This window comes from Rhinolophus hipposideros (assembly GCF_964194185.1).
Source record: "Rhinolophus hipposideros genome assembly, chromosome: 1".
NCBI lineage: Eukaryota > Metazoa > Chordata > Mammalia > Chiroptera > Rhinolophidae > Rhinolophus > Rhinolophus hipposideros.
Genome location: NC_138047.1, coordinates 81,767,772 through 81,795,042, shown reverse-complemented (window position 1 = coordinate 81,795,042; position 27,271 = coordinate 81,767,772). Strand labels below are relative to the sequence as shown.

At 38.1% G+C, this 27,271-nt stretch overlaps 1 protein-coding gene across 9 annotated transcripts in view; it reads right to left on the bottom strand.

Moving 5' to 3' along the window:
- The window catches only part of MCUB (mitochondrial calcium uniporter dominant negative subunit beta), an 81,581-nt gene that overhangs the window by 16,943 nt on the left and 37,367 nt on the right, over positions 1-27,271 (bottom strand). For all 9 annotated transcript variants that reach the window (XM_081058499.1, XM_081058495.1, XM_081058503.1 and 6 more), the window contains one exon: positions 204-279. In XM_081058499.1, coding sequence (XP_080914625.1) covers positions 204-270 — 67 coding nt within the window. In that variant the 5' untranslated portion in view covers positions 271-279. The remainder of the gene's footprint in view (positions 1-203; positions 280-27,271) is intronic.

Here is a 27,271-nt window from a genome sequence, read left to right as displayed (position 1 = left end):
TAACTGCTCTGATTGCTGCGGTGGGAGTTTGCCAAAAGCCATCAGAGGTATAATGGGAACAGAAAAGGGAGGGACTGAACAGAGCCAGGTGTAGGGCGGAACGATGCTAAAAAACGCCTGTTTTGCTCAAAAGTCACACTTGTCACTTTGGAACACTGGAAATAAATTAGCGTAGGAATCAAAGAAGTGCTAAGAAAACTTACCATCAGGTGGCACCACTGTACTATAAAGATGTGACTGATAGTACTTCAGATTTTCACACAGCTTCATATACAAAACCTGTAAGAAAGATTATTTTTTCTTTTAGAAAAAGTGGGAAAGCTGAAATAAGTGTCTGTACCAGAAGATTCCTTTTACCCTTATATGGCAAGCATAATGAAAACTTCAGCTTCCCATGGGTTCCCACCTGCGCTCCCCAAAGCTTTCTGGCTGCACGCCTGCCGGCTATTGTACGTACTGTGCTGCGGCAGTGACACCAGGACAGGTCTGGTGTAAGAAGTGAAAATCCTGGAGTTGTGAGAATTTTAAAATTTGGTTCTTCCTTTTAGGTGATTATTTAAAATAAATGGATACAGCATATTCTAGATATTTGCTTCTCAAAGTATGTTCCCTGGGCCAGAGGCATCAGCATGCCCCTGGGGCTGATAAGAAATGCAGAATCACAGACCTAGCCCAGCCTGACTGAATTAGAATTTGCATTTTATCAAGATCCCCAGGTGATTCTCAGGCACCTTTGACTTTGATTAACAGTGCTCTAGGTAGGTCTGTGTTGCCATTTAAATTTAAGTTAATTAAAATTAAATAACACTAAAAATTTAGTTTCTCATAATCACCTTTGGCCCCTTTCAAGTGCTCCACAGCTCCCCGGGCTGAGTGGCCACCGTATCAGACAGTGCAGGAAGAGACCACTTCCCTCGTCACAGAAAGTCAGCCAGTTTTTTGGTTCCTATAGGGCATTTTGTATCTTTTTTCTACTTTCCATGAAAAAGTTTGTTCTAGTCTTTCTTTTTTTCTACCACTTTAGAAACCACAAATTGAGTGGTTTCCTTTAAGTGTTTAACATAGATACATATTTATTATACTTATAACTTTTCTAACAAAGTCTCAAGATTTTCATTATTTTTGCCCTCCTCCTGAACATGACAAGGATCTTTACCTGTTCTAGGAATCCGCTGCTGGGTCCTGAACATCTGCATGGCTACCTTACTATGGAAGAGTGTTTAGAGTTTGCACTGGTGTTCGTGTCTACAGACGTGTTGGTGCTTAGTAACAAAGGCCAAATGACAGTGTGGTGTAGCGTGTGAACAAACATAGTACATGGTAGAAAGAAAGGGCGCTGAAGAGCTGCTTCATAGGCATTTGGAACTCAAATGAATTCATGCCAGAAGAATTAGTACCATAGTCACAACATGGTAGCTGTTCCATATTGATCCAGTTTTTTTCAATGCATCACCTTGCAGTAGCTTGTTAACAATAACTTTGCCAGTAATTATACAATGAAGAATTCTTTTATAAATTGCATTTTTTTAAATTTACCATTTCAACCTTTTATATATATATGTATATGTATATGTATATGTATATATAATACATTTCTGTTCTGTTAAGCCACTAAGTTCGTGGTCATTTCTTTTTTTATTTTATTGGGGAAGGGGAACAGGACTTTATTGGGGAACAGTGTGTACTTCCAGGCCTTTTTTCCAAGTTAAGTTGTTGTCCTTTCAATCTTAGTTGTGGAGGGTGCAGCTCAGCTCCAGGTCCAGTTTCTAGTTGCAGGGGGCAGAGCCCACCATCCCTTGGGTGGCGGGAGTCGAGGAATCGAACTGGCAACCTTGTGGTTGAGAGCGCACTGGCCCATGTGGGAATTGAACCAGCAGCCTTCGGAGTTCGGAGCATGGAGCTCTAACCGCCTGAGCCACTGGGCCGGCCCCATATAAATTGTATTTTTCAAGTTTTCATTCATGTGAGGGTACACTATTTAATTAAATAAATAGTTAAAAATGTGTTCACTACTATAAAGAAAGACTGACACTGACTCAAATAAAGTTCCATTATGCTCAAAATCAAAACAATCTGATCAAGAAGTAAAACAAAACACCCAAATACGTATTTCTAGTGTTAAACGTAACCTGGGCAATTAGTTTCAACAAAACATCTTCTGTCACATTAAGGCTGTTCATTTGAATTTCATTTCTAAAAATATAAGCCACTATCAAGATGAAAAAGCTCTTTATTTCTTAAAATAGATGCAACTCTCAATAACTAAACATATGTAGTATAAGTTTTCCAAGTTTGATAACGGTTATTATAATACTATTACTTTTTGTAAAACTACATGAAACTGAGAAAAATGTAACCATTTGAAAACAGGTCAGAATTAATTCTCTACCAAAATACATCTTTAAAAATCTTTACTATAAATGATTCTCCACGTGTAAAGGCCAAATATAACAAAGTAGGGGGTAAAAGTTAAAGCCCCGCCTTTTACTTCTGCACAACCCATGGCAGTCCCCAGAGGTCATCGCCGTTAGTGATGACAGAGACTCTAAACTGTAGTCAGGCTCCTGGGAACCTCACTAAGTTCCACCCTGGGCATGTCCTCCAAGAGCCCACTTTTAACAAGAATCTTGTCAAGTTGGTTGAGCCAGAATTTCCCACCCTCAATACTTGATCAAATTCTTCCTCCTCTCCCATCCCACAGGTATTCTCTGATCACCCTAGTCTGCTTCAGCAGGAATCCTGTTAGATCAGTTTTGCCCAGAATTACCCTACCTGCTTAGTCATTTGCCATCCATTAAACGCCCCCACTCTGTTTCTCAGATATAAATCCCCACTTTTCCTTAATGCATTTGGAGGTGAGCCTAATCTCTCTTCCCCAATGCAAAACTCCACTGTTGTGGTTCCCCTGAATAAAGTCTACTCTCCCGTCTTCAACAAGTGTCAGGAATAATTTTTTCTTTAACAATGGTTTGGTGTGTAACCTTCCCCACTTTTTCTATATATTACCACCTTTATATATGAATTAAATTCTATGCTAGAATCTGTGTATAATACTAAAGAAAGTTTATGAGTCAGGTTCCTCGATACTAACATTCCTCATCATAAAGGACTCATGATTTAAAGTACTTATCATTTAATATATAAAGCAACTACTAACACACAACTAAAGGGAGAAACTGACAAAAACACAATTATAGTAGGGGACCTAAAAACTTCACTGATAGTTATGGATAGATCATCCAAACAGAAAATCAATAAGGAAATAATTGCCTTTAAACAACACACTAGATGAAACAGACATAATCAATGTTTACAGAGCTTTTCACCCCAGAAAACCAAAATATACATTCTTCTCTACTACACATGGAACCTTCTCAAGAATAGATCACATGCTGGGAAACAAAACTAGCCTGAACAAGTTTAAGAAGACTAAAATTATACCAAGCATATTCTCTGACCACAAGGATTTGAAATTGGCAATCAACTGCAAAAAGGAAGCAGGAAACCTGAAATCTATGTAAATTTACTAACAATTGTCACCCCAATAAATTTAATTAAAAAAAAAAAAAGGAAGCAGGAAAAACCACAAATATGTGGAGGTTAAACAACATGCTACTAAGCAATGACTAGATCAATGAAGAAATAAGAGATCAAAAGATACATAGAGACAAATGAGAATAATAATACAACATATCAAAATTTGGGGGATACAGCAAAAGTGGTAATAAGAGAGAAGTTGATCTCATTACAGGCCTACCTCAAGAAGCAAGAAAAATGTCAAATAAATAAGCCAATGAGAGAAACCGACACTGTGGAAACCTTTTCCTCAGACTTCTAGCTTCCAGAATTGTGAGAAAATAAATCTGTTCAAGACACCCAGTCTGAGGTACTTTTACAGAAGCCCTAGGAAACTAATACAAACACCAAAGCTGTAAAAATGTTGGTAAATAAACTACTTATTGTAATAAATTTTAAACCTTTTTGAGTGTGTTAAAATGAGTGGAAAAATGTTACACAATACTTGGTATGTTACATTCAGTGGATTCCTAGAACATGTGAATATCCTCGCCATGTTCAGGAGGAGGGCAAAGATAATGAAAACTTTCAGACTTTGTTCGAAAAGTTATAATTAAATATGTGTCTGTGTTAAGCACTTAAAGGAAACCAACCACTCAATCACAGTTTCTAAAGTGGTAGAAAAAAAGGTAGAACAAACTTTCATGAAAAGTAGAAAAAGGAAGAAGCCCTACAGAAACAAGAAAACTTAAAAAGAAAAAAAAAGACGAGGAAAAGAAACATAGTAAAAATCATTGTGGAAACTTGGGGAACAGAGAAAAACAACATCCACAATCCCATCAGCCCAAATTCTTTTATGCAAGCCTTTCTATAGATTCGTATGTTCATATAATCATATAATCCACTGGGAGCCAATCATTAATGTTTTATAGATTTACTTACCTCATTAAAAACTTCTCATAAAATAATTTAAATAGCTCTATAACTACTTCTCCTACGGGTGTACCAGATGTAACCACTTACGTACTGTTGGATATTTCCATTTTATATACTACTTCTACATTTTTTTCCTTGTCAGAAAGGAATGCATGACCATTTTAGAAAATCCATAAATCACAGACTTGCAAAAAAGAACATAAAAGTCATCAATAATGCCATCAACTAAAATTATTACAGTTAACAGTGATGTATACCTTCGTTTATTTTCTATGAATTGTATTCAATTTTTTATCATTACAACTAAACTGATTCTAAACATCTTTGCACATAAATCTTTCTCTATGTTTTTTTTTTTTCTTTAGGGTAGGCTGCAGAATGACTGGATCATAAACTAGTAATTGCTTTAGAATCCTGAAAATATATTTTCAAACTTCTTTGGGGAATATTTTCTTTGCTTCTTGTTGTTTTACTCAATACAACCCCAGATTTGGTAGTAGTCTGAACCCAAACAAGCAAATCTTCATAAGGTTCAGAATTCAAACAAGAAGACACATTTGGGTAGCGCTGGAGCAACAAGCTTCCTGGGGGAGGATCACCCCAGGAGAGGCTACAGGTATCTCAGCCCAACACATGTTGAACTGAGCTCTTTCTTGTTCCACCATAGATCCAAGCCTCTCCTTTATTCCTTATCTTGATGAACTCACACCACTTATTACCAGTTATTAGAACTAGAGGCCTGAGAGTTATCTTAAACAACTATTAATAGTATACCATAAAATCAACTGGTAGACCAGTCATTAAAACAGAACTGTCACTGCGTGATTCTACTTCACACAGAGCTCGCAAATCCAACTTCTACTTTCTAGCTCCACCTGCACTGCTCTAGCTCATCCTCATCCTCTCATCTAATCACTGTACCAGCTCCCTAACTGGCTTCTCCCACCAATCTATTCCAGATTAAGATGTATTTCAATCTTCTAAAATCACATAAAGTCAAACTGTTTCTAGACTGAAAGATCTCTATTTGCTGTCCAATTCCAAATAAAACTTTCCATGAGTTGAAGGTGGAGAGGTGAGGCGACCTCTCCAGCCTTACCTTATCACTCTAGCACCACCTACCTGCCAGCCCTGTACTCCAGAGATGTGTAACAAATAGCAATTTTTTGAATATAGCACACTATTGTATGCTTCCATGCATTTGCACTATTCCCACCCTTGCGTGGAAAGCCCTGCCCAGTGTACCCACCGTGTTTCCCTGAAAATATGACCTACCGGGACAATCAGCTCTAATGAGTCTTTTGGAGCAAAACTTAATATAAGACGTGATATTATATTATATTGTAAGACCCCGTTTTATATTATAGTAAAATAAGACTGGGTCTCATATTAATTTTTGCTCCGAAAGATGCATTAGAGCTGATTGTCCGGCTAGGTCTTATTTTCGGGGAAACACGGTACATGGCATGGCCAGCTCTTACTCTTCTCTCTCATCTCCCACCATAAAATCTATGGAACTCTATATACTAGCTCTCTTTTGATGAACTCTTCTGACTTGAAAATTTATATTTTAAATCTGCCCAACAAAAATTACATTTTGTAGCACACAATAGACAGTTATCTTAATTAATACTTTAGTCTCTCTCAGGTACTACACGAATCGTCCCTGTTAAAATAAATTTCTCTTTTTGATCTCGACAGTCCAAGAAGAGTAGTCAATCCAACGACATGATTAAAATAGAAGAGAAACAGAAGTAATGCATACAGCAGCTGGGTGGTAACCAACAATAACTTCCACATGTTGAGTGTAGTGTCTCAGCCATCTTCCATTCAGCCAGGTTACATTTCTACCCCTTCCAAACACTCAGCATTTAAGCCAGTCATTCCCTCATTCTCAGCACTGATCTCTGCAAGACCCCTGAAATTATGTTCTTGTAAACATATATTTCTTTCATTCTTTCTTCCTTCCCTCCCACTTTCCTTTCTTCATTTCAACAAGGAAATGGTTTTGAGAGCAAATGAAAGATCACAATCCAGAGAGAAGATATTAGACTAATTTGCTTGCTCCACTCTAGTCTGTTATAAAATATATTGAAATATTAGAGTATATTGGCTTAAAAATGCATTATTTATAATTAATGAATGGAAGTCTTTCATCCAAAGAGAGCTACTATCTAGCCCTCTGATTATTCTTTAACAGAGAAGCAAAAAGAAATGAAAGCTTGGAGCTCACTCAGTATGAGGTTCTACAAAAAATCATGACACACCACAGGGTGGAAAACTAATGAATCCAAGAATAACCTTCAAAGAAAAGCAATTATCTAACCAAGGAGTTCACTTGCTTGGTTCACACATTCCACAGAAGAACTCCACATTAGGTGGTACATAAAACACAGTTTAAAATGATTGAGTTTTTACTCATATTTTAATGTTTATATTTTACCCATTTTGTTTTTCAGTATTTCTTCTGCATTCTCATTCCTTCCTTCCGTGTTAAATTTTGCTCACTATAGCTTTGAATAGTGCTTTCAGTGAAAGCCTGTTATGGGTACTAAACCCTTGGTCTATGTTAATAAATTCAACAATTTCTGTCCTTTTCACTGTTGAACTTAATCTGTTTACATTTGTTATTTCAGATAAATTTGGATATCTGCCATCTTATTTTGTGCTTTCTATTTTTCCTGACTTTTTCTTTCTTCCTTTCTTTCTTCCTTTCTTTCTTTCTCTTTTTTGTCATCTGATAATTTAATTGTTTTTTATACTCCTTCACCCTCTCTGTTGGTTTGATGTTTGTTTCTCTATCCTTTTAATGTTTGCCTTGTACATTCTGAGACATTCTTACTTGCTTAGAGTATAAAGTAAATTTCTCTACTGATGAACAATGATAAGAATCACAGACTGTACCAATAACAATAAAGAATTATTTCTACTATACTTTTAGAACCCCCAAATTGTCATCATGACTACTGTTTTATATAGTCATTGTTTATTAGACTCATCTGTAAGATTTCTAACTATTTTGCTCTCCATTTCTTCTTACATCCGGTTTTTATATGTATTCAATTTTATTTTTCCAGAGAAGAACTTTCAATAAGACTTTTAGTGTCTCAGACTTTATTTTGTTGAAATGATAGTTTACTGGATGTAGAATTCCAGGTTGATTGTTATTTCCACTCAGAGTCTTGAAGACATTCCTTTGCCTTCTATCCTTTATTAACACATATTCTATAAATTTAAGATTTTCTGTAAAATTAAAGATTTTTCTTCCATCTTTCTGCTTCTGGGGTTCTGCAGTTTCACCAGTGTGTCAGGCACAGATCTGATTTTATTTTTCTTGCTTAGAACACATAAAACTTCTTCATTCTAAGAATTCATTCTGAGAAGGGCACAGCTGGAGGGGGAAGGAGTGGCCTGAGGTGGGGAGTCTGAATCCTAGTGTGACTGGAGGGCATCCATGCAGAGGGGCTGCCAGCATGGGGTCTCAGAGCCTGCACATGGCAGGGAGGGTGTCCACAGAGCGGAGGGGGTTAGTGTGAGTGGCAGAACCTGAACAGGGAGAAGGAGGCTTCTGCATTGAAGGAAGGCTCGGAACAAGGTGTTAGAGCCCAAATCATGTGCAGAAGACATCTACTCAGGGGACGTAGTGGTGACAGAGATGATAGACTGTCACACACAGGAAAACTGATCAAATGAGCAACCATACCAATAATGGAAACCATATTTATCCTGTTACAGAAGGAGCTACAATATGGCAAGAGACAATAAGAATGAACCCTGTAGTAATGGAAATACAGGTATGAATTCATGACTTTTAATGTGTAAAAATACAAGCAAATATAAATACATAAAACAAAAATAAATATAAAACTTTTCAGCAATGCAAATGTTTAACGTAGATGTGTACATTTTTAATTTCACATTTTTATACTTATGTATGTCCACGTACACGTGTATGTATATCCTCTTTCTGAGGGGGATGGTGAGCAGTACCACTTCTGACAATGAGCATATCCAGCACCAGATCTTTGCTTCTAAATACCATTCTTATCCAAAAGGAACCAGAGCTCCTTGGAGAAATGGCTAATTCCAGGACTGGGGCATGGGAAGGACAGATGAGGCTGGAACACTTTGCTGTACCAGAAAGCAAGGAAGTGCTTGGTGAAGGATAGGAAACATCAAAAGGATGCAGACGTAAGCGTGAAGGCAGTCCCCATGCTCAAAGCTGGGACAACTTGACCATTAAAATAAATGATAGTAACAGACTAATCCACTGGAAAAAAAAAAAGAAACCATGGGTTCGTCCTGAGATAATTAGGAAAATAAAGTTTGATAAGGAATAAGATATTTACATAGTTTTAATATAGCTCTACACACAAGCATTAATACCAAAGGAAAAACAGTAACTTCAAAGAGGAGAAGTCTGGCAGACACCACCTTAATTGATTAAGGTGAGCATTGTCAGTAATGGGGCAAAGCGAAAATATGCAGTGAGAGAGAATACATGCAACACTTATGTGATATTCCTGATAACGATGTATAATCTGAATCCAGCCATAAGAAAATACAGATACATCCAAACAGAAAGTCTACAGAATAACTGTAATCTTCAAAAAAGTGAAAATCACTTAAAGTTGAGGAAAGAATGTGACTGTTCCAGATTGAAGGAGACATGACAATTCAATTGTGACTCAACTTTTTGGGGTCTAGGAATTAGATGGTAGTAATGTATCAATGTTAATTTTCTGACTTTGATGGTTGTTTTGTGGTTAAGTTGGAGAATGTCCTTATGCTTACTGGGGAGAGGCATCATGTCTACAACTTATTCTCAAACAGTTCAGAAACAAAACATTGTTCCTACCGCATTTATAATCTTTCTGTAAGTTTGTGATTGTTTCAAAATAAAACAATGCTGAAACAACAGGTTCAGACAAACACTAAAATGACCATTTATAGAGAAGTGACCTGTTAACAAGGGGGTTAGACATTAAATAAAACTTTTTTTGCACGCCAGTAGTCAATTATGGTTACTTAGGGAATTGAAAAAAAATTAAAAATTAGAAGGGAAAAAAACCAGAAACTCATGTGTCCTTCACAAATTCTTGTTTAGAAACTCCTAGAATATTGGCATTCTGATATGTTAGTAAAAGAAAAACAATCATACTTACCCTTTAACAACCCTTTCTTAGAGCGATATTATTAAAAGACCATTCTGAAAATCTTACACAAACCCACCACATATACACAACTGAACTATTCTGAGATTCATTCACGCAAACTCAGCTCCTTCTTTCAATTTACATCCCATCTATGCCCCATCTTGAGAAGTCTGTCAATTACTAATCCAGTTAGGGGATTCACATTTCCAGAACAGCATCAGTTGTTTGTAAAATAAACTTCTATCCAAATATGAATATATTGGATGTTAACAAATGATAAATTACTTTCAGTATTCAAGTCCTACAGAGAGTATATCAATAACCCCCACTACATACCATTTAACTAAAAATAATACATTAGGGAGTGTGGCTGAAAGAAAAACTGAATTTTTTAAAATTCACTGTTTTCATCCCTTTAAAATAGGAATAGCAGCCTTTTGGGATTCAACTAAACATTCTAGATGCATTAATAAAATGTTAAGTATCAAGAAGTAGAAAGTATGGCCTCAAAAGAAGTCTAGCTCAGCTAAAAATGAAAAGCAGCAGCAGCAGCAGCAGCAGCATTACTGCAAAAAGGAAACAGGATTTTTTGACACGGGGTGAAGAAGAGGTAAGGACGGGTATATAATGGACAACAGCAGTAAGTAGCATAATTTGCATAAGGAATAAATCAGAGAATAGTAGTTTATATTTAAATCTCCTGGTTGATAGGCAATAGTGATACATTGATACAGAAAAATAAATTAAAACAGAGTACTTTTAAATATAAGCCTTTTTAGGACAACTTTAATTGCTCTGCTACAAAAGCACTCCATGTGACACTTGCCTCAGCATGAGGCTTGTAACAATAACATGGTGCTGCGATTTGCCCTTTCCACATCCACAAGTGAGAACTCCATGATTGCTCTGTTCAGGGATCATTATCGTTCAATTGTATTCCACAGATATCATTAGGTCATATAATTTACTTGACGGAGATTTAAGACACAAGTTAGAAATCCGATAAGGAAAAGCAACATCCTTGGTTCCTAAGAACATTTGGCTGTTCAAAACAACCAAATTCCCCTGAAAAGATGAATTTTTATCACCATCAAAGATTCGAAATAATGTGGCTCAAGGTCTGAAAACGACTCTAAAAATGCAGTCATAATATTTTGCAAAGTCAATACATTATTTATTTTTCCAAACTAAAGATGTGTATTTAAATACATATGATCTAAATTGTACATAAATATAAACGCATTGGAATAGATATACACACGCCTTTATTTAAATCTGTGCATATATCTATAGTCACAAAGTTCTCTATTGCAGAAGTACCTGAAGGTCTTTGCCTGACAAAGGTGACAGCTCCAGATTGGAAAACCAATGGGCACTATGTAAAGGGCGCACATCTGGCTTTCTTTTGCAAGCACACTACTGCATGTTCTTACACACCCTGTTGTAGACAAGGAAGCGAGGAAGCGACTGCTCCCTGAGGAGCAGAAGCTCTGAGGCTGCCTACAGGAGGAACCACAACAGGACAAACTGCTCTTTGTGCCCTCAAGAAGTCAGCCCTCGGGCTGTGAAGACAACACAACCTCAGAAGAAAAAAAAAAGTATGTCATTGGTTGCAAAGCGCACGGGGCAGATTACATATGCAACTGTCCTTTGGAGGAGAAAAAAAGTCATTGACGGTGTTGGAGGCCACTGTGCTGGGCCTTGAAGACAGGCAGAGGTGTAAAGGGGAAAAAAGGTCTCGGGGATGTGTGTGGGTGGAGCGGCAGCAGAGCCAAGAGATGGGAAACCGGCCTTCACAAAGAGGCACTATGGAACCGAACTCATGGTTCTGATGCAGGAAAAGATGAAATAAAGTAGTTAAGAAAATATAATCAACTTTAATTTTCATCTATCATAGGTCAAAAGAGCAGTTTTAAACAACAGAAAATGTTTTCAGTATAGTAAAAGCTCATTAGATTTGTTTCATTTTGAATTTACTACGATTCAGTTAAAGTCATTTAAATGCAATATAAGATTAAAGGGTTTACAAAGGAAAGAATGGCAAAAACAAAAAATTTTCTCAGAAAATATTCTATTGAGAACACAGTGAAGCAAGAAAATATTGTGGGGGGCATTAGTTCACTGAGCCTTTCACCCTGTTGGTTCTCTCATAACTGACTCCAGCTATATTCTCTCGGGCAAATCCCACAAGCGTTTCCAGTGTCTGTCCAAGTGCATCATTGAGAAGTTGAATTAAAAAGTGGGTTCAAATATTTTCTTCCCTGTGAAACCCCTGAATACCCAAATGCACTCCTCCACAGGAGTAATATATAAGACAGGCACATGAAAAGCTCCAAAACAAATGAATGTTCATTCATTGGCCAATATTTTGTTTTAAAGTTAAAGTCTTATTTTTGAGAGGAAATCCATTGATTGGTATTCTGCAAAAAGAACATATCCATAAGGGATCACCTGGCATCTCCAGTTTCTGTTTCTTTAGAGAAAGACCTTTAAAACGCTTGAGAAGCAATCTGAGTTCAGAATTTTTCTAGATTTTCTTTTCTTTTCTTTTTTTTTTTTTTTTTTAAGATTTTATTGGGGAAGAGGAACAGGACTTTATTGGGGAACAGTGTGTACTTCCAGGCCTTTTTTCCAAGTCAAGTTGTCCGTTTCAATCTTAGTTGTGGAGGGTGCCGTTCAGCTTCAAGTTGTTGTCCTTCCAGTCTTAGTTGTGGAGGGCGCAGCTCACCTCCAGGTCCAGTTGCCATTTTCTAGGTGCAGGGGGCGGAGCCCACCATCCCTTTTGAGACCCGAGGAATCGAACTGGCAACCTTGTGGTTGAGAGGATGCACTCCAACCAACTGAGCCATTAGGGAGCTCAGCAGCAGCTCAGCTCAAGGTACCATGTTCAAGCTTAGTTGCAGGGGGCACTGCCCACCATCCCTTGCGGGACTCAAGGAATTGAACCAGCAACCTTGTGGTTGAGAGCCCACTGGCCCATGTGGGAATCGAACTGGCAGCCTTTGGAGTTAGGAGCATGGAGCGCCAACCGCCTGAGCCACCAGGCTGGCCCTTTTCTAGATTTTCATGGTTTTTGTTCCTGGACTTGCACTGTTGGATTACTCACATCTAATTCAACAAATTTGAGTAGCTCATTTATCAAATTATCTAAAGTACTTCACTTAACATTCATAGAAATAACTCTCATATTAACATTTCTTTGGTTTATGTACTATATAAAATACACAATTACAATAACACATACAACTAATATAAACATGTTTGGGAACCAACAGTTGAATCTTGGTAAGACAACAATTTGACAGGAACAGCCTCAATAATTTAGTATGCTTGTATGTTTCATAGATGGAAAGAAGAGGTTTAAGTGGAATTTGGTTAAAAGGAACTTGTTTAAATGGATGGTAGAGATCATTTTTACTGTACATAATTCTACCTAACTGAAGCATTTTAGAAACCATTTATATGTAACTTTGTGTTAATTATACATTATTTCATTAATAGAATTTCTGAAGCACTGGGTTTTCAAGATTCTCTACTTGCCAATGCTTTATTAACTTAGTAAGCATCACCAACTACATTTAAAAGCAAATACATGTAAAAGTCTGTGCTAGCTAGCTTCCAAAATGGTCCCCAATGATCGTACCTCCTAGTACTCACACACTTGTGAGTGTGAGCCCTGAATTAGGGCTGACTTGTGTGGCCAACATAAAAGCAGAGAAGTAACAGTGTGTGACATATGAGGCTAGGCCATAAAAGGCATTCTGGTCCCTTGAGTCACTCTCTGGAGGAAGCCAGTCACACGTTATGAAGATATTCAAGAAACGCAGGTCAGGGGCCCACGTACAAGGGAACCGAGGCGGCCCGCCAGCGGCCAGCTCTGCGCGTCTTCCGAGGACTATGGCTCTAGCCCGCTCTGCAGCCTCACAGGAGACGCGGGCTAGAGCGGCCCAGCCAAGCTGCTTCCCACTTCCCGCCGCACAGATACTATAAAAGTTAATAAATTCTTGTTTTAAGCCACTAAGTTTTAGGGTGATTTGTTATGCAACAATTCAGACTTCTTGCTGTTTTAGGTCTGTTTTAGGTTAGACTTCCCCAGTTTAAAAAAGTAAGAATTTATTTGTACTCCAAATCTAGGGATCAGCAAACTACGACCAATGAGCTAAGAATGTTTTGTACACTTTTAAAATGTTGCTAAAAGTGTGCAGATCTCTGTTCTAAACAAACTCCAATAATGGAGGGAGGTGTTGGTTCATGCTTGTCCTTTGCTAACATTTATCTCGGCTGAGAAAGAGTAGAAGACTTAGGCTTCTCTCCCCAAAGGCTGAGATTCAGATGCCTTCACAGAGGGTGCAGCTGTTGGTTACACAAGAAACACGCAGCTGTGGGTGGCATAGTAACTGTCAGGACAGCTCCAGCCAGCGCTGGGCTGTACAAGGGACTGTTTGTCAAGGGTGTGAGCCAGTCTGGAGACCAGCGCTCTCGGTGGGAAGAAGGCAGGCGAGGGTACAGTGGGAGCTACCTCAGGAACAGCCAGCACGTGGGGACAGAACGGCCTGAGAGTGCTGCTTAGGCTGTGTGAGGGCCACTGGGCTCTTGCATTGAGGCACGAGAACCAGAAGTGGGAAGGGAAGTACTTCCTGCTGCTGTTCCCTTGCAAGGTCTCCCCAGTTAGGACAAAGCCTAACATTGCACCAGCTGGCAAAAGGGAAATGTTTACAGGATCCAATTACAACATCACAGAGCAAAGAAGGGTCGATTTGGAGCTGAGATATAATAAATTAATAACTGACATTATACTTCCTTTTTATCATCCGTTTTGTCCTGCATTTTTAAGGAAAAGCATGTGTTGTGTCCAAAGTATAGGATGAGATTTAGTATTTGTCACTATATTTAGCAAACAGGCCAGACACTCAATTTCATTCTATTATGGAACTTATTTTCTGAGTAGAAAAGACCTATAGGGAGTTGAAGGAGTTTCACATTCCCATCTAGTTACCAATGTTGGAAAACAACAAAAAAGGAAGTGTGATAGATGAAAACCAAATTCCTAAGTCCCAAAGCATAAGAGACTGGGTAACATTCACAAACTAGAAATGTGCTATTCATCATCAGAAACCACAAATCAAGTGCCTGTGTGTAGTGTGGTCATAAACACTATACCAAACAGTTTTACAGACTGGGCATGCACTCAGTTAGCTACTTAGCAGAAATTATTTATACAACATGCTTCCTCTGAAAGAATACCCACTATGGCAAATTATACGCTTGGTCCCATTTGTGATGCCACTGACCTCTACCTGGAGATTGAATATTAGGCCGAAAAGATAAAGAGAACAAACTATTATATAAAGAATTAAGAGAAATTCTATATGCTCTGAAATTTGTGAAATGATGAAGCTTAGTAACTCTTCAAATAACAAGCTCCCTCATCAAATAGGAGAGTCCAGGGAAGGCAGTTCATATAATGCAGAGAAAAAGGGGACAGCTTTTGCAGCTGAAAATTGCATCTTCTGACTGAAAATAACATATAAGAAGAAAGTTTTTAGAAGATACTTTTTTAATCTGATGAAAGAAAAAAAGAAGCCATGTTCCCTGAATCAAATTTCTAGTAAACAGTCTCAGCTGGAAAAAAAATCTAGCTTAAGCTCTTAAAAGTTCTCAGGAGGACAGACTGAATTTTAACTTAGGGAGGCCAAGAAGGAAACTGGGTCTAAGTCTCTCTGAGACCCCACCAAACAAGACCCACAGATAATTCTGCAGCAACAAGTCTCAGACAGCACTCCATGTGCTTCCCCCTTTGTTGGTTCTACACCTTTGCCCTCGGTTTCCTCTGCCTCCAATGCCCCCTTCCTAGGCTCTGTCCTATTACAATTCTGGCCACAAAAGCCAAACAAGGGTGCAAAGGTCAGAGCCACACCACCTGAATTTGAGTCCTGCTTCTATTTGCAGGATCCCGGGCCAGGTTTTTTTTTGCCTTCTGAACCTCACCTTCCTCTCCTTCTCCCTCAAGAAAACCCCAATTTAGCAAAAGGGCAGAAGTTGTTTTCCCTCCCATATCAGTCCCTCCTGACTCTTTCCCATCTCAGTAAATGGTCCCACCATCCACTCAGAAGCTCAAGTCAAAATCAAGGAGTCATTCTTCATTCCTCTTTCTTTTCACAAATACACTCCCTCAGCAAGTGCTATCAGCTATACTTCCAAACTTCAAATCGATCAAACTCTGTTTCCACTGACACCACCCTTCTCCAAGCCACCAGCTCTCCCTGGCTGCTGTAAGCACCTCCTAACTTGATTCCTGGCTTCTACTCCTGCCCTCTACGATCTATTCTCCATATAAGAGCCAAAGTGATCTTCTAAAAGCATAAAGTAGATCTTGTTAATCCCCTGGTAAACCTCGGTAGACAACCATTGCACTTATAATAAATTTAAATTCCTCCCTTGTCTGGCCTCTGCCTAGTATCTCTCTGACTTCATCCCCTATTTTTCTTTCCTTCTGTCCTCTCTAGTCACACAGGCTTCCTCTCGGTTCCTGAAATACATCAATTTCACTCCTACTTGGGGACTCTGCACTTGCCACTTCCTCTGCCTAGAATACCTCTCTATGGAGTCTTTGCACCGCACACTCCTTATCATCAACTGCTGCGTCCTCCAGGGAGCCTTCCCCATCACCCCAGCCAGTACTGTTCCTGCCACATGACTGTCTCATACCACTCCCTGTTTTAACTTTTTCCTAGTTCTTATCTCAATCTGCAATTAAATCAGTTATTTGTGTTATTCTCTTCTTTACTGGCCTCTCACCACCAAAGCTACAAGAAAGAAGGGATCTTGACTCCTGTGTTCTCTTGTGTTCACCACTATCTCCAGAACAAGGGACCTCACCTGGTATGTGGCTGGAACTCATAAAAATATGTTAAATGAAGGAATGATTTTATAAAAAACTATCTTCCAACATGACAGCTGTTCTAATAAAGTTATAAAGAAATGCTATGGGAACAAAAGGAGAAAGTGTAGGAGAGCAAAAAGCTTCCCTTGGCCCTCTTAGGGCCCCTGGTTGGGTTTGAAAATTAAACTGACAAAGACAGATAAACAGGAGAAAAGCATACAAATTGTATTTAATTTTCACATGTACATAGGAAACTGCACAAGAGCATGAAGACCCAAAGAAGTGACCAGAGCAGGAAGCTTTTATACCTTTTAGATAAAAGGATTTGGACTAGAGGTGGTAAATGGTGAAGAAGTAACTGGGAAGATAAGATTAATTTAACATGGTTTGTTTGTACAGATTTCCTGCCTCCAAATTTCCAGTCTTTGCTCATAAGAATGTCCTCCCTCCTTTTGTACAGGGAAGGTACCTTTCATATGGGAATTTTATGAGAAGACAAAAAGGGGCAAGGGAGGAGGTCAGCATGACCTCCTGCTTCTGCCATTAAAAAAAAATTCTTCCGTTTAAGATATTTAATCCAGACATCATAAAAATGGCAGCGTGAAGCGAGCCTCTTGAAATCTACCCTGGAATTTACAACAAATTGAATAACTAGAACTCCACAAAGGACTCCCTGCACAGCAGACAGGCAAGACGAAGAGGCCCACTACTGAATTCACCTAAAGGTGGGAGAATCGCGGGAGCAGGGGAGGAGGGAAGGGAGAAGTGCGGAGACGGAGCCGCGGGCACAGGACGCAGACCTAGCTCAGTGCTCCGAGCTCGCTGTATCCCGGAACTACTGCAGCTGCGGGAGAGGGAAGAACTCGGACTGCTAGGGCTCCGCTTACGGCCCACAGGGCTGAGGGGGCAGCATACAAAACCGCTGAACACAACGCTCGCTCACGGCAGACCTCGGAGCAAAGACTGAGGGAAGAGGGCTGAAATCGGTGGTTTAAGCCCTCACTGCCGAGCGGAGAACGGAAGCCCTAGGCACGGAGACTGGCCGCCCCCTCCCTACCCTCCCAGAGCTCGCCCCGCCCCCACCTGCCCAGTGCTAGAAGCAGAACAGTAGTGATGTCAGATCAAAAGAACAGAAAATTTGCTGTTCTGAGAACTGTGGACCGCAGACACATATTCGCAGCCCAACTAGTTCCGGCAAAGGGGAGGGAGAAGTGGAAGCGGGACCGGCTGTGCTGGTGGTCACCGCCATTTTTCTGGGCCACCTCTCACAACTCACCCCGCCCCTGTCCCTACTTATCTGGGCAGATACCTGCAGGAGTAAATAGAACTACTGACACACGGGCTCTGAATCTGGTGCAAGAAGAGCTTTGGAACTTCAGAAGCTCTCCACACGGATGCAGCGCGTTATGATCCAGGTGAACTGTTCACAGAAGAGAAGCCTGTCTTCTAGGAAATCCCCCCATTGTGTGAGAAGCTGGAATAGTGCAGAGAAAACATAACACTACAGTGTGAGAGAAAAAAAAGCTGCAGTCGGAGAGAAAATAAAACATTCTACCAACACGTACTGGAAAACAAAAGAAAGACCTCTTTCTATCAACCTGTTGTAGAACCCACTCCTGTAGATGTCTAGGAAGAGAAATAATAAATCATTAATTGCCATGAATAACCAAGGCAACAAGACAGCTCAGAAAGAAAATGAAAAGTCTCCAGAAAATGAACTTAAAAATATGGAAATATGTGACTTAAATGACAGAATTCAAGACTACAATTCTTAAAAAAATTCAATGATATGCAAGAAAACACAGACTGGCAGTATAATGAACTCAGAAACACAATCAAAGAACAAAATGAACATTTCACCAAACAGATTGAAATTTTAAAAAAGAACCAAATAGAATTTCTGGAGATTAAGAACTCAATAGAAGAAATTAAGAATGAAATAGCCAGCTTAGGAAGTAGAGTTGACCAGATGGAGGAAAGAATCAGTGACATCAAAGATAGAAACCTGGAAATTACACAGATGGAAGAAGAAAGAGACTTGAGACTTAAAAGAAATGAAAGAATTCTACAAGAATTTTTCTGACTCTACCAGAAAGAGCAATATAAGAATAATGGGCATACCAGAAGGAGAAGAAAGAGAAAAGGAACAGAGAGTATATTCAAACAAATAGTTGATGAGAACTTCCCAAACTTGTGGTAAGAACTGGATCCTCCAATCCAAGAAGCAAACAGAACACCTAATTACCTCATCACCAACAGTCCTTCTCCAAGGCACACTGTACTGAAGCTGTCTAAAATCAATGACAAAGAAAGAATCCTCAAGGCAGCCAGGGGGAAAAAAACGGTAACCTACAAAGGAAAGCCCATCAGATTATCATCAGATTTTTCAGCAGAAACTCTACAAGCCAGGAGGGAGTGGAACCAAATATTCAAACTATTGAAAGAGAGAAATTATGAGCCAAGAATAATATATCCAGCAAAGATATCCTTTAGCTATGAAGGGGGTATAAAGATCTTTCCAGACATACAGAAGCTGAGAAATTTTTCTAATACACGACCTGTACTATAAGAAATACTGAAGGAGGCTATTTGACCAACATCAATAGGGATAATTTGTGGCAACCAAAACATAAAAGGGGGAAGATTAAACGCCTGAACTGGAATATAGGAATGAAGAAAGTAAGCATGTTGAAGGAAATGGAATGCTCTAAATATCAAAGTTTCTTTTACATAAACTTAAAGGTAAACATTCAAAATAAATCCAGAACTAAAATATATAACATAATAAAATAAGAAATAGAGGGAAAAATCTGTTTCTAGAATACCACCACACAGAAATAATAGACAACAAAAAGGCAAAAAAACAATGGAAACACAGTCTTACCAGAAAACTAAAGATAGAATGATAGGAAATCCTCACATATCAATAATCACCCTAAATGTAAATGGACTGAACTCACCAATAAAAAGGCAAAAAGTAGCAGACTGGATCAAAAAACTACATCCAATCATATGCTGTCTCCAAGAGACACATCTCAGCTACAAGGACAAGCATAGACTCAAAGTGAAAGGGTGGAAATTGACACTCCAAGCAAATGGTATCCAGAAAAAATCAGGTATAGTCATACCGATATCAGATGAAACAGACTTCAGGATAAAAAAGATAACAAGAGACAAAGATGGACATTTCATAATGATAAAAGGGACTATACAACAAGAAGATATAACAGTCATCAATATTTATGGGAGTCACCAATCAGGGAGCACCGAAATATACCAAGAAACTACTAACAGAACTAGAGGGACAAATCGACCAAAACACAATTATAGTAGGGGGCCTAAATACATCATTGACAGCTATGGACAGATCATCCGAACAAAAAATAAATACATAGCAGCCGTAAATGACACATTAGATGAAATGGACATAATTGACATATATAGAGCACTTCATCCTAAAAACATCAGACTATACATTTTTTTGGTAGTATACATGGAACATTCTCAAGGATAGACCATATATTGGGACATAAAACTAGCCTCAGCAAATTTTAAAAGATTGAAATCGTAACAAGCATATTCTCTGATCACAAGGCTTTGAAATTGGATATCAACTGCAAAAAAAAGCAGGAAAAACCACAAATACGTGGAGATTAAACAACACACTTTTAAAGAATGACCAGATCAAAGAAGAAATAAGAGGAGAGATCCAAAGATACATAGAAACAAATGAGAATGAAATTACATCCCACCAAAATTTTTGAGATGCAGCGAAAGCAGTTTTATGAGGGAAATTTATATCATTACAGGCCTATCTCAAGAAACAAGAAAAATCCCAGATAAATAACCTCACGTTAAACCTTAAAGAACTAGAAAAAAAAGAGCAAATGAAACCCAATGTCAGCAGAAGAAAATAATAAAAATCAGAGCAGAACTAAATGAAATAGAGAAAAGATAATAGAAAAAATTAATGTGACAAAGAGCTGGTTCTTTGAAAAGATTAATAAAATTGACAAACCCTTTTCTATACTCACTAAAATAAAAACAGAAAAGACACTAATAAAATCAGAAATGAAAGAGAGGAAGTTATCACGGATGCCACGGAAATACAAAGGATCATCCTAGAATACCATGAAGGACTATATGCCACCATATTCAATAACCTAGAAGAAATGGACAAGTTCTTAGAAACATATAGCCATGCTAGGCTGAATCATGAAGAACTGGAAAATCTAAATAGACCGATTACCAGTAAGGAAACTGAATCAATCCTCTGAAACCTTCCCAAAAGCAAAAATCTGGAACCAGATGGTTTTACTAGTGAATTCTACCAAACCTTCACAGAGGATCTAATACCTGTCCTACTTAAACTTTTCCAAAAAATTGAAGAAGGGTCAGTACTCCCTAACTCATTTTATGAGGCCAACATTACCCTGATACCAAAACCTGGTAAGGAAAATACAAAAAAAGAAAACTACAGACCAATATCTCTGTTGAATACAGATGCAAAAATCCTAAACAAAATTCTAGCAAATTGAATGCAACAATACATTAAAGAGATTATTCATCACGACCAAGTGGGGTTCATCCCCGGGGCACAAGGATGGTTCAACATACGCAAATCCATTAATGTGATACATCACATAAACAAAATAAAGGACAATCACATGATTATATCAATTGATGCAGAAAAAGCATTTGACAAGATACAACATCCATTTATTATTTAAAAAATAAAGATATTTAATCTAAGGTGCCATATCTCAGGAGTAGTGTGTCATAAATCTGTCAATCAAAGGTCGTTGCCACCAATTCAAAGCAAAGCAGGAGTCCCCAATTTGAGACGTAGTGAAGGGACAGAGACTTTTTTCAGTGCGAACTGCTCAGCTGTGATACAGTTCGGCTATGGAACAGCTCTGTGGAGGCAGAGCTCCGCCCCAGTGATGCAGCTTGAGTCCTCTCTTGTTGGATAGCTCCAGTCCACTCCACTCCCCTCCGCTCCAGAAAGATGTCAGTGTTACAGCTCCAGCTGGGGAAACATTCTTTTGTGGAAAGGTAAGGTGTGCTCCAATGAGGCAGAGGTAAAGCTGGCTTATATAGACAATAGTGCCCATCCCCAGTCCCTGATTGGTCCATTCTCATGCAAAGGAGGACTTCAAATCCTCAGTGTGATTGATCCAAAAAGCACTGTCCTGACTGATCAGAATGGAGCCACTCTGATTGGTCAGTGCAGATGCTAACAAGGATGTAGCTGTACAGCTCCGAATGGATGGGGGAAAGTCTTAGTCCTATTGGTTGAAATAAGATCCTAATGGCTGTCTAATAAGGATCAACCCAGAAGGCAGAAGCAGTGCGCAGGCTCACAGCTCAGCCTGTGGCTTTTCTCTGAAGTACAATATGCATGACAGGTCTCTACAAACAATGGTTGCTAGACTCCAATTATGAATTTGGGCCCCATTAAACACCAAGAGTTCTTCTTGGCAGGTATTTTCCTTCTCGGGATCAACAAAAAGCATCAAAAGTTACTCATTTTCTAAATTACTTGATGAATTCTATTTAAGGAGGCAAAGCCTAGACTCTTTAATTCTCCCAAATCATGCAGCATGTCACCTTGTACTTAAATAACTACTAAAATGAATTTAATTCTTCCTTAACACGCTTAGGCATTGTTAGATAAGCTAAATATTTCAAAGAAAAATTAAACTTCTTTTGTCATTCCTTCCAAAATGTTTCCATATACATGCCAGTAAACACTGGTCATCTTCTATCAGTTACAGAAAAACTTGAAGAATTAAGGTTAGAGGATAAACTTTGTATCTTTTGAAGAAAAATTTTAAAATCTGAAAAAGCTAAATTTAGACATAATGGTAGTAATGGTTAGGAGATTAGAATTGATAACTGTGGTGTAGCTTCAGCTATGTTAATTTTATCAGAAATTAAATTTAAAAAACACACTAATTTCCCTAGAAAATTGCATAATAGAATTATTCACCATTACTTCAACATGTAGCATTAGCATTATTTTTTCATATATTAACCCGCATGGTTCTTCCTTCTTTTCTCATCTTTACCCTTTAATGTTTTAACAAATATCCCCAAGGAAAAAAATTGTGGTGGAGGGGAAAGAAAATCAGCCTGTTTTAATCACAACATAATAAATACAGCAAATGCATCTCAACTTGTTCAGTACAATCTTCCAAGTATGAATGTGCCCCAGGCTTCCTCAAAATGGAATTCTTGGAAACACAATTAACAGCAAATTCCTAAAACTTCTCCAGCTTCCATTTTACTTTATATTAAACTCCAGCTTTACTTCCAATAGCAATAAACAAGAGCATCCATCCTTTCTTTACTTTAGCTGTTTCTTTGAAACCCAAACTTTAGCTTAAAAAATGAAAAGGAATTAAAGCACTCATATAAGATACTGAGAGCATAGTTAAGTCTGAGCACCTGAAATAATAACTACACATCTATTTGGTAAATAATATGTCATTTACATGTATTACGGTCATGATTTCTTAAAGAAAATATCAGGTATTAAGATCAAAGCTTATATTAGTTTTAAATAATGAGGTGACCATTTAATCATAGTAGCTAAGAATGGTATAAGCATTTTTCCAGAGAAATTCAGTATCTGCTATACCTACTTATTTCAGGTCTTTCATTCATGCTCCACATATCTTTATCCCAAACTATTTAAAAGTTTTCATATATGAAGGAGGAAAGGCTGAATTTCTGAAAGAGACTGGACTGAAATAAATAACAGCTTGAGCACCAATCCTAACTCGGAGGCAAAATGCATGACTTGGACAAACCGCCTAACCACTTTGGGCCTCAGTTTATTTTGTGAAGATGGAATGGGACAAAGTGATTTCTAACATTACTATAATCTTTGAAATTCTGTCCTTGTGAAAATTCCCAAATAATTACAATACTACAAATAGATACAGAAAACACAAGTGTAAATCAATAAAACCATCACTTACTAAAAAAAGAGATGTAGAGTTCTTCTAAGAAAATTGGGATGGTGGGGGGAGTAAAGAACAAATTATATTGGGGGACTATTTGTAATCAAACTTACTTCAAACGTTATATAGAAGAGACACAAATTGGGCAGCTGTCCTGTCTAGAGTGGTTTCCCAATGGTCAGACTCTCTGGTCCTTTTAGCTGGCCAGTGCTGACAGACTCAAGCTGGGCCAATCAACTTCTCCTGGGAATTTGAAAACCTGAACAAGTAGGAAGTGACTAAAGTTGCTGAATCATTTTACGGTGGTGCCCTAGAGAGACAGATGAATCCCTGCTGCTGAGTTCACAAAAAAGTGGCTCTGGTTCCTAATGCTCCAGAAGACAGGCATTCATCTATTTCTTCTAGAAGCTACAAAAATGTTCTTCCATTGGATTTGTTCTTCCAACTAAAATCCCCCTATGATAATAACTTTGAATAAAAAGCCAGGAAAGAAAGATAATTCTGATACAATAATTTATCATAATTAGCACTGTCTAATAGTGAATTGCTTTCTGCCCCCAATGTGCAATAAAGAAAGAAATCAGTAGGAGATATGGTCAGCCATCATTTTTAAATATTTTTTAAAATTTGTTCAATTACAGTTGACATACAATATTATGTTAGTTTTAGATGTACAATATAGTGATTAGGCATTTATATAACTTCCGAAGTCATCACTCTGGTAAGTCTAGTCCCATCTGACACCATATATACCAGGGGTACCAAAAAAATATAAAAACATTTTAAGAGATGTTAACACTTGGGTCAGCGTTGCTCAAGCAGTAGTAATCTGCAGTAATCAGAAGTGTCTGGACGCTGATGGTAACCACTTTGAGTACCTCTTGTAATTGCAGAAGCCAAACGTGACTTGTATTCATCTTTTGTTATCGGTATACATTGACAGTTTTCCTTCCTTAAAATGTGTATTTCTTTGGCACTCTCTGTAGTTATACATTATTGGGGGGATATTATTGACTATATTCTCTATGCTGTACTTATGTTCCCATGACTGTTTTTTCATACATGTAAGGCCCGGTATTATATTATATTATGTTATACTATATTAGATCTGGTATTACATATTATATTCTATCATATCATATCATATATCATATCATATTATACGTGGTCTTATATTACATTAAAATAAGACTGGGTCTCATATTAATTTTTGCTCCAAAAGATGCATTAGAGCTAATGGTCCAGTTAGGTCTTATTTTCGGGTAACACCGTAGCATAATTCCCTCTGGGTCTATGTGTGTTGTTGCAAAAGGCAAAATTTCATTTTTTTTATGGCCGAGTAATATTCCTTTGTATATATGTACCACTTTTTTATCCATTTGTCTATTAATGGACACTTAGGTTGCTTCCATATCTTGGCTTTTGTAAACAATGCTGCCAACAAACACAGGGGTGCATATGTCTTTTTGAATTAGTGATTTGGGTTTCTTCTGATAAATACACAGGAATGGCATTCCTGGATCATATGGTAGTTCTTTAATTTTTTAGGAACCTCCATACTGCTGTTCATAGTGGCTGCACCAATTTACAACCAACAGGTCACGAAGGTTCCCTCACCAACACTTGTTTATTGATTTATTGGTGACAGCCATTCTGACAGATGTGAAGTTGTATCTCATTGTTTTAATTTGTATTTCCCTGATGACTAGTGACATTGAGCATCTTTTCATTTGTATGTCCTCTTTGGAGAAATGTTCAGGTCCTTTGCCCATTTTTTAATTAGATTGGTTGTTTTCCTGGTGTCAAGTTGTATGCATATTTTGAATATTAACCCTTTATTTCAGATGTAACATTGGCGAGTATCTTCTCTCATTTGGTAGGTTATCTTTTCGTTTTGTTGATGGAATTTCCTTCACGGTGCAAAAACTCTTTAGTTTGATGTAGTCCAATTTGTTTATTCTTTCGTTTCCCTTGCCCAAAGAGATATATCCAAACAATATTACTAAGAGCCAGGTCAGAGAGTTTACTGCCCATGTTTTCTTTTTCTTTTGTTTGGCCCCCTTTTTCAGCCTCCCCCCACCTCTGATTCAAGTCGTTGTTTCTCAGTCTAGTTGTGTAGGACACAGCTCCCTGGCCCATGCTGGTATTTATTATGAGCCAGCTGACACAGTCAGTTGCCAGTCGTCCACTAACGGCAGCTCGTGGCCGCTCACGCTGGCATACTCACACTGTCCACCGGCCACTCATGGCAGCACACTGTAGCCCAGGGAACCTCCAGTTGCTGCCAACTGCTCAGGGCAGCCCAGCTCCAGGGAGAGCCATTGTTCACAGTGTTAACTGTAGAGGGTGCAGCTCACTGGCCCATGCGGGAATCGAACCAGCGACCTCAGTGATAGAAACATGGCGCTCCAACCACCTGAGCCACAGGACCAGCCCCTTTGTTTATGTTTTCTTCTAGAAGTTTCACGGTTTTGGGTCTTACACTTAAGTCTTTAATCCATTTTGAGTTTATTCTTGTATATGGTGTAAAACATTATTTAGTTTCATTCTTTTTCATGTGCCTGTCCAGTTTTCACAATACAATTTATCGAAGAGATTGTCTTTACCCCATTGTATATTCTTGCCTCCTTTGTCATTGATTAATTGACCTTGAAGGCATGGGTTTATTTCTGTTCTCTATTCTATTGCATTGATCTATATGTCTGTTTTTATGCCAGTACCATGTTTCAATTACTATAGCCTTGTAGTTCAGTTTGATACCTTGTAGTTCAGTTGCATGATATCATAGCAAGATTGATAGCAAGATTGCTTTGACTATTCAAGGTCTTTTTTGGTTCCATATAAATTTTAGGATTATTTGCTCTAGTTCTGTGAAAAGTGACTTTGGTATTTTGATAGGGATTGCATTGAATTTGTAGATTGCTTTCTGCAGTATGGACATTTTAACAATATTAATTCCTCCTATCCATGAGCATGATATGTCCTTTCATTTATTTGTATCTTCTTCAATTTCTTTCTTCAATGTCTTAGAATTTTCCACAGGTCTTTGACCTCCTTGATTAAATTTATTCCTAGGGTTTTTTGTTTTTGTTTTTTTATGCAATTGAAAATGGGATTGTTTTCTTAATTTCTCTTTCTGACAGTTCGTTATTGGTGTACAAAAATACAACCAATTTCTGAATGTTAGTTTTATATCCTGCTACTTTACTGAATTCATTTATCAGTTCTAATAGTTTTTTTGGTGGGGTCTTTAGGGTTCTCTCTATATAGTATCATGTCATCTGCAAATAATGACAGTCTTCCTTTCCAATTTGGATGCCTTTTATTTCTGTTTCTTGTCTGACTGCTGTGGCTAGGACTTCCAATATTATGTTGAATAAAAGTGGTGAAGGTGGACACCTTTTCTTGTTCCTGATCTTAAGGACAATGCTTTTGGTTTTTCCCATTGAGTACGATGTTAGCTGTGGGTTTGTCAATATGGACTTTATTGTGTTGAGGTATGTTCCCTGTATTCTCACTTTCCTGAGATTTTTGTTTTGTTTTGTTTTGTTTTGAATAATAAATAGATTCTCTATTTTGTCAAACGCTTTTCCTGCATCTATTGATATAATCATACGATTTTTATCCTTTCTTTTGTTTATGTGTTTTTCCATGTTAATTGATTTGTGGATATTGAACCAGCCTTACATCTCAGGAATAAATCCCACTTGATCATGGTGTATGATCTTTTCAATGTTTGCTGCATTCAATTTGTTAGTATTTTATGGAGGATTTTTTGCATCTTTAGTCTAGTCATCAGGGATATTGGCCTG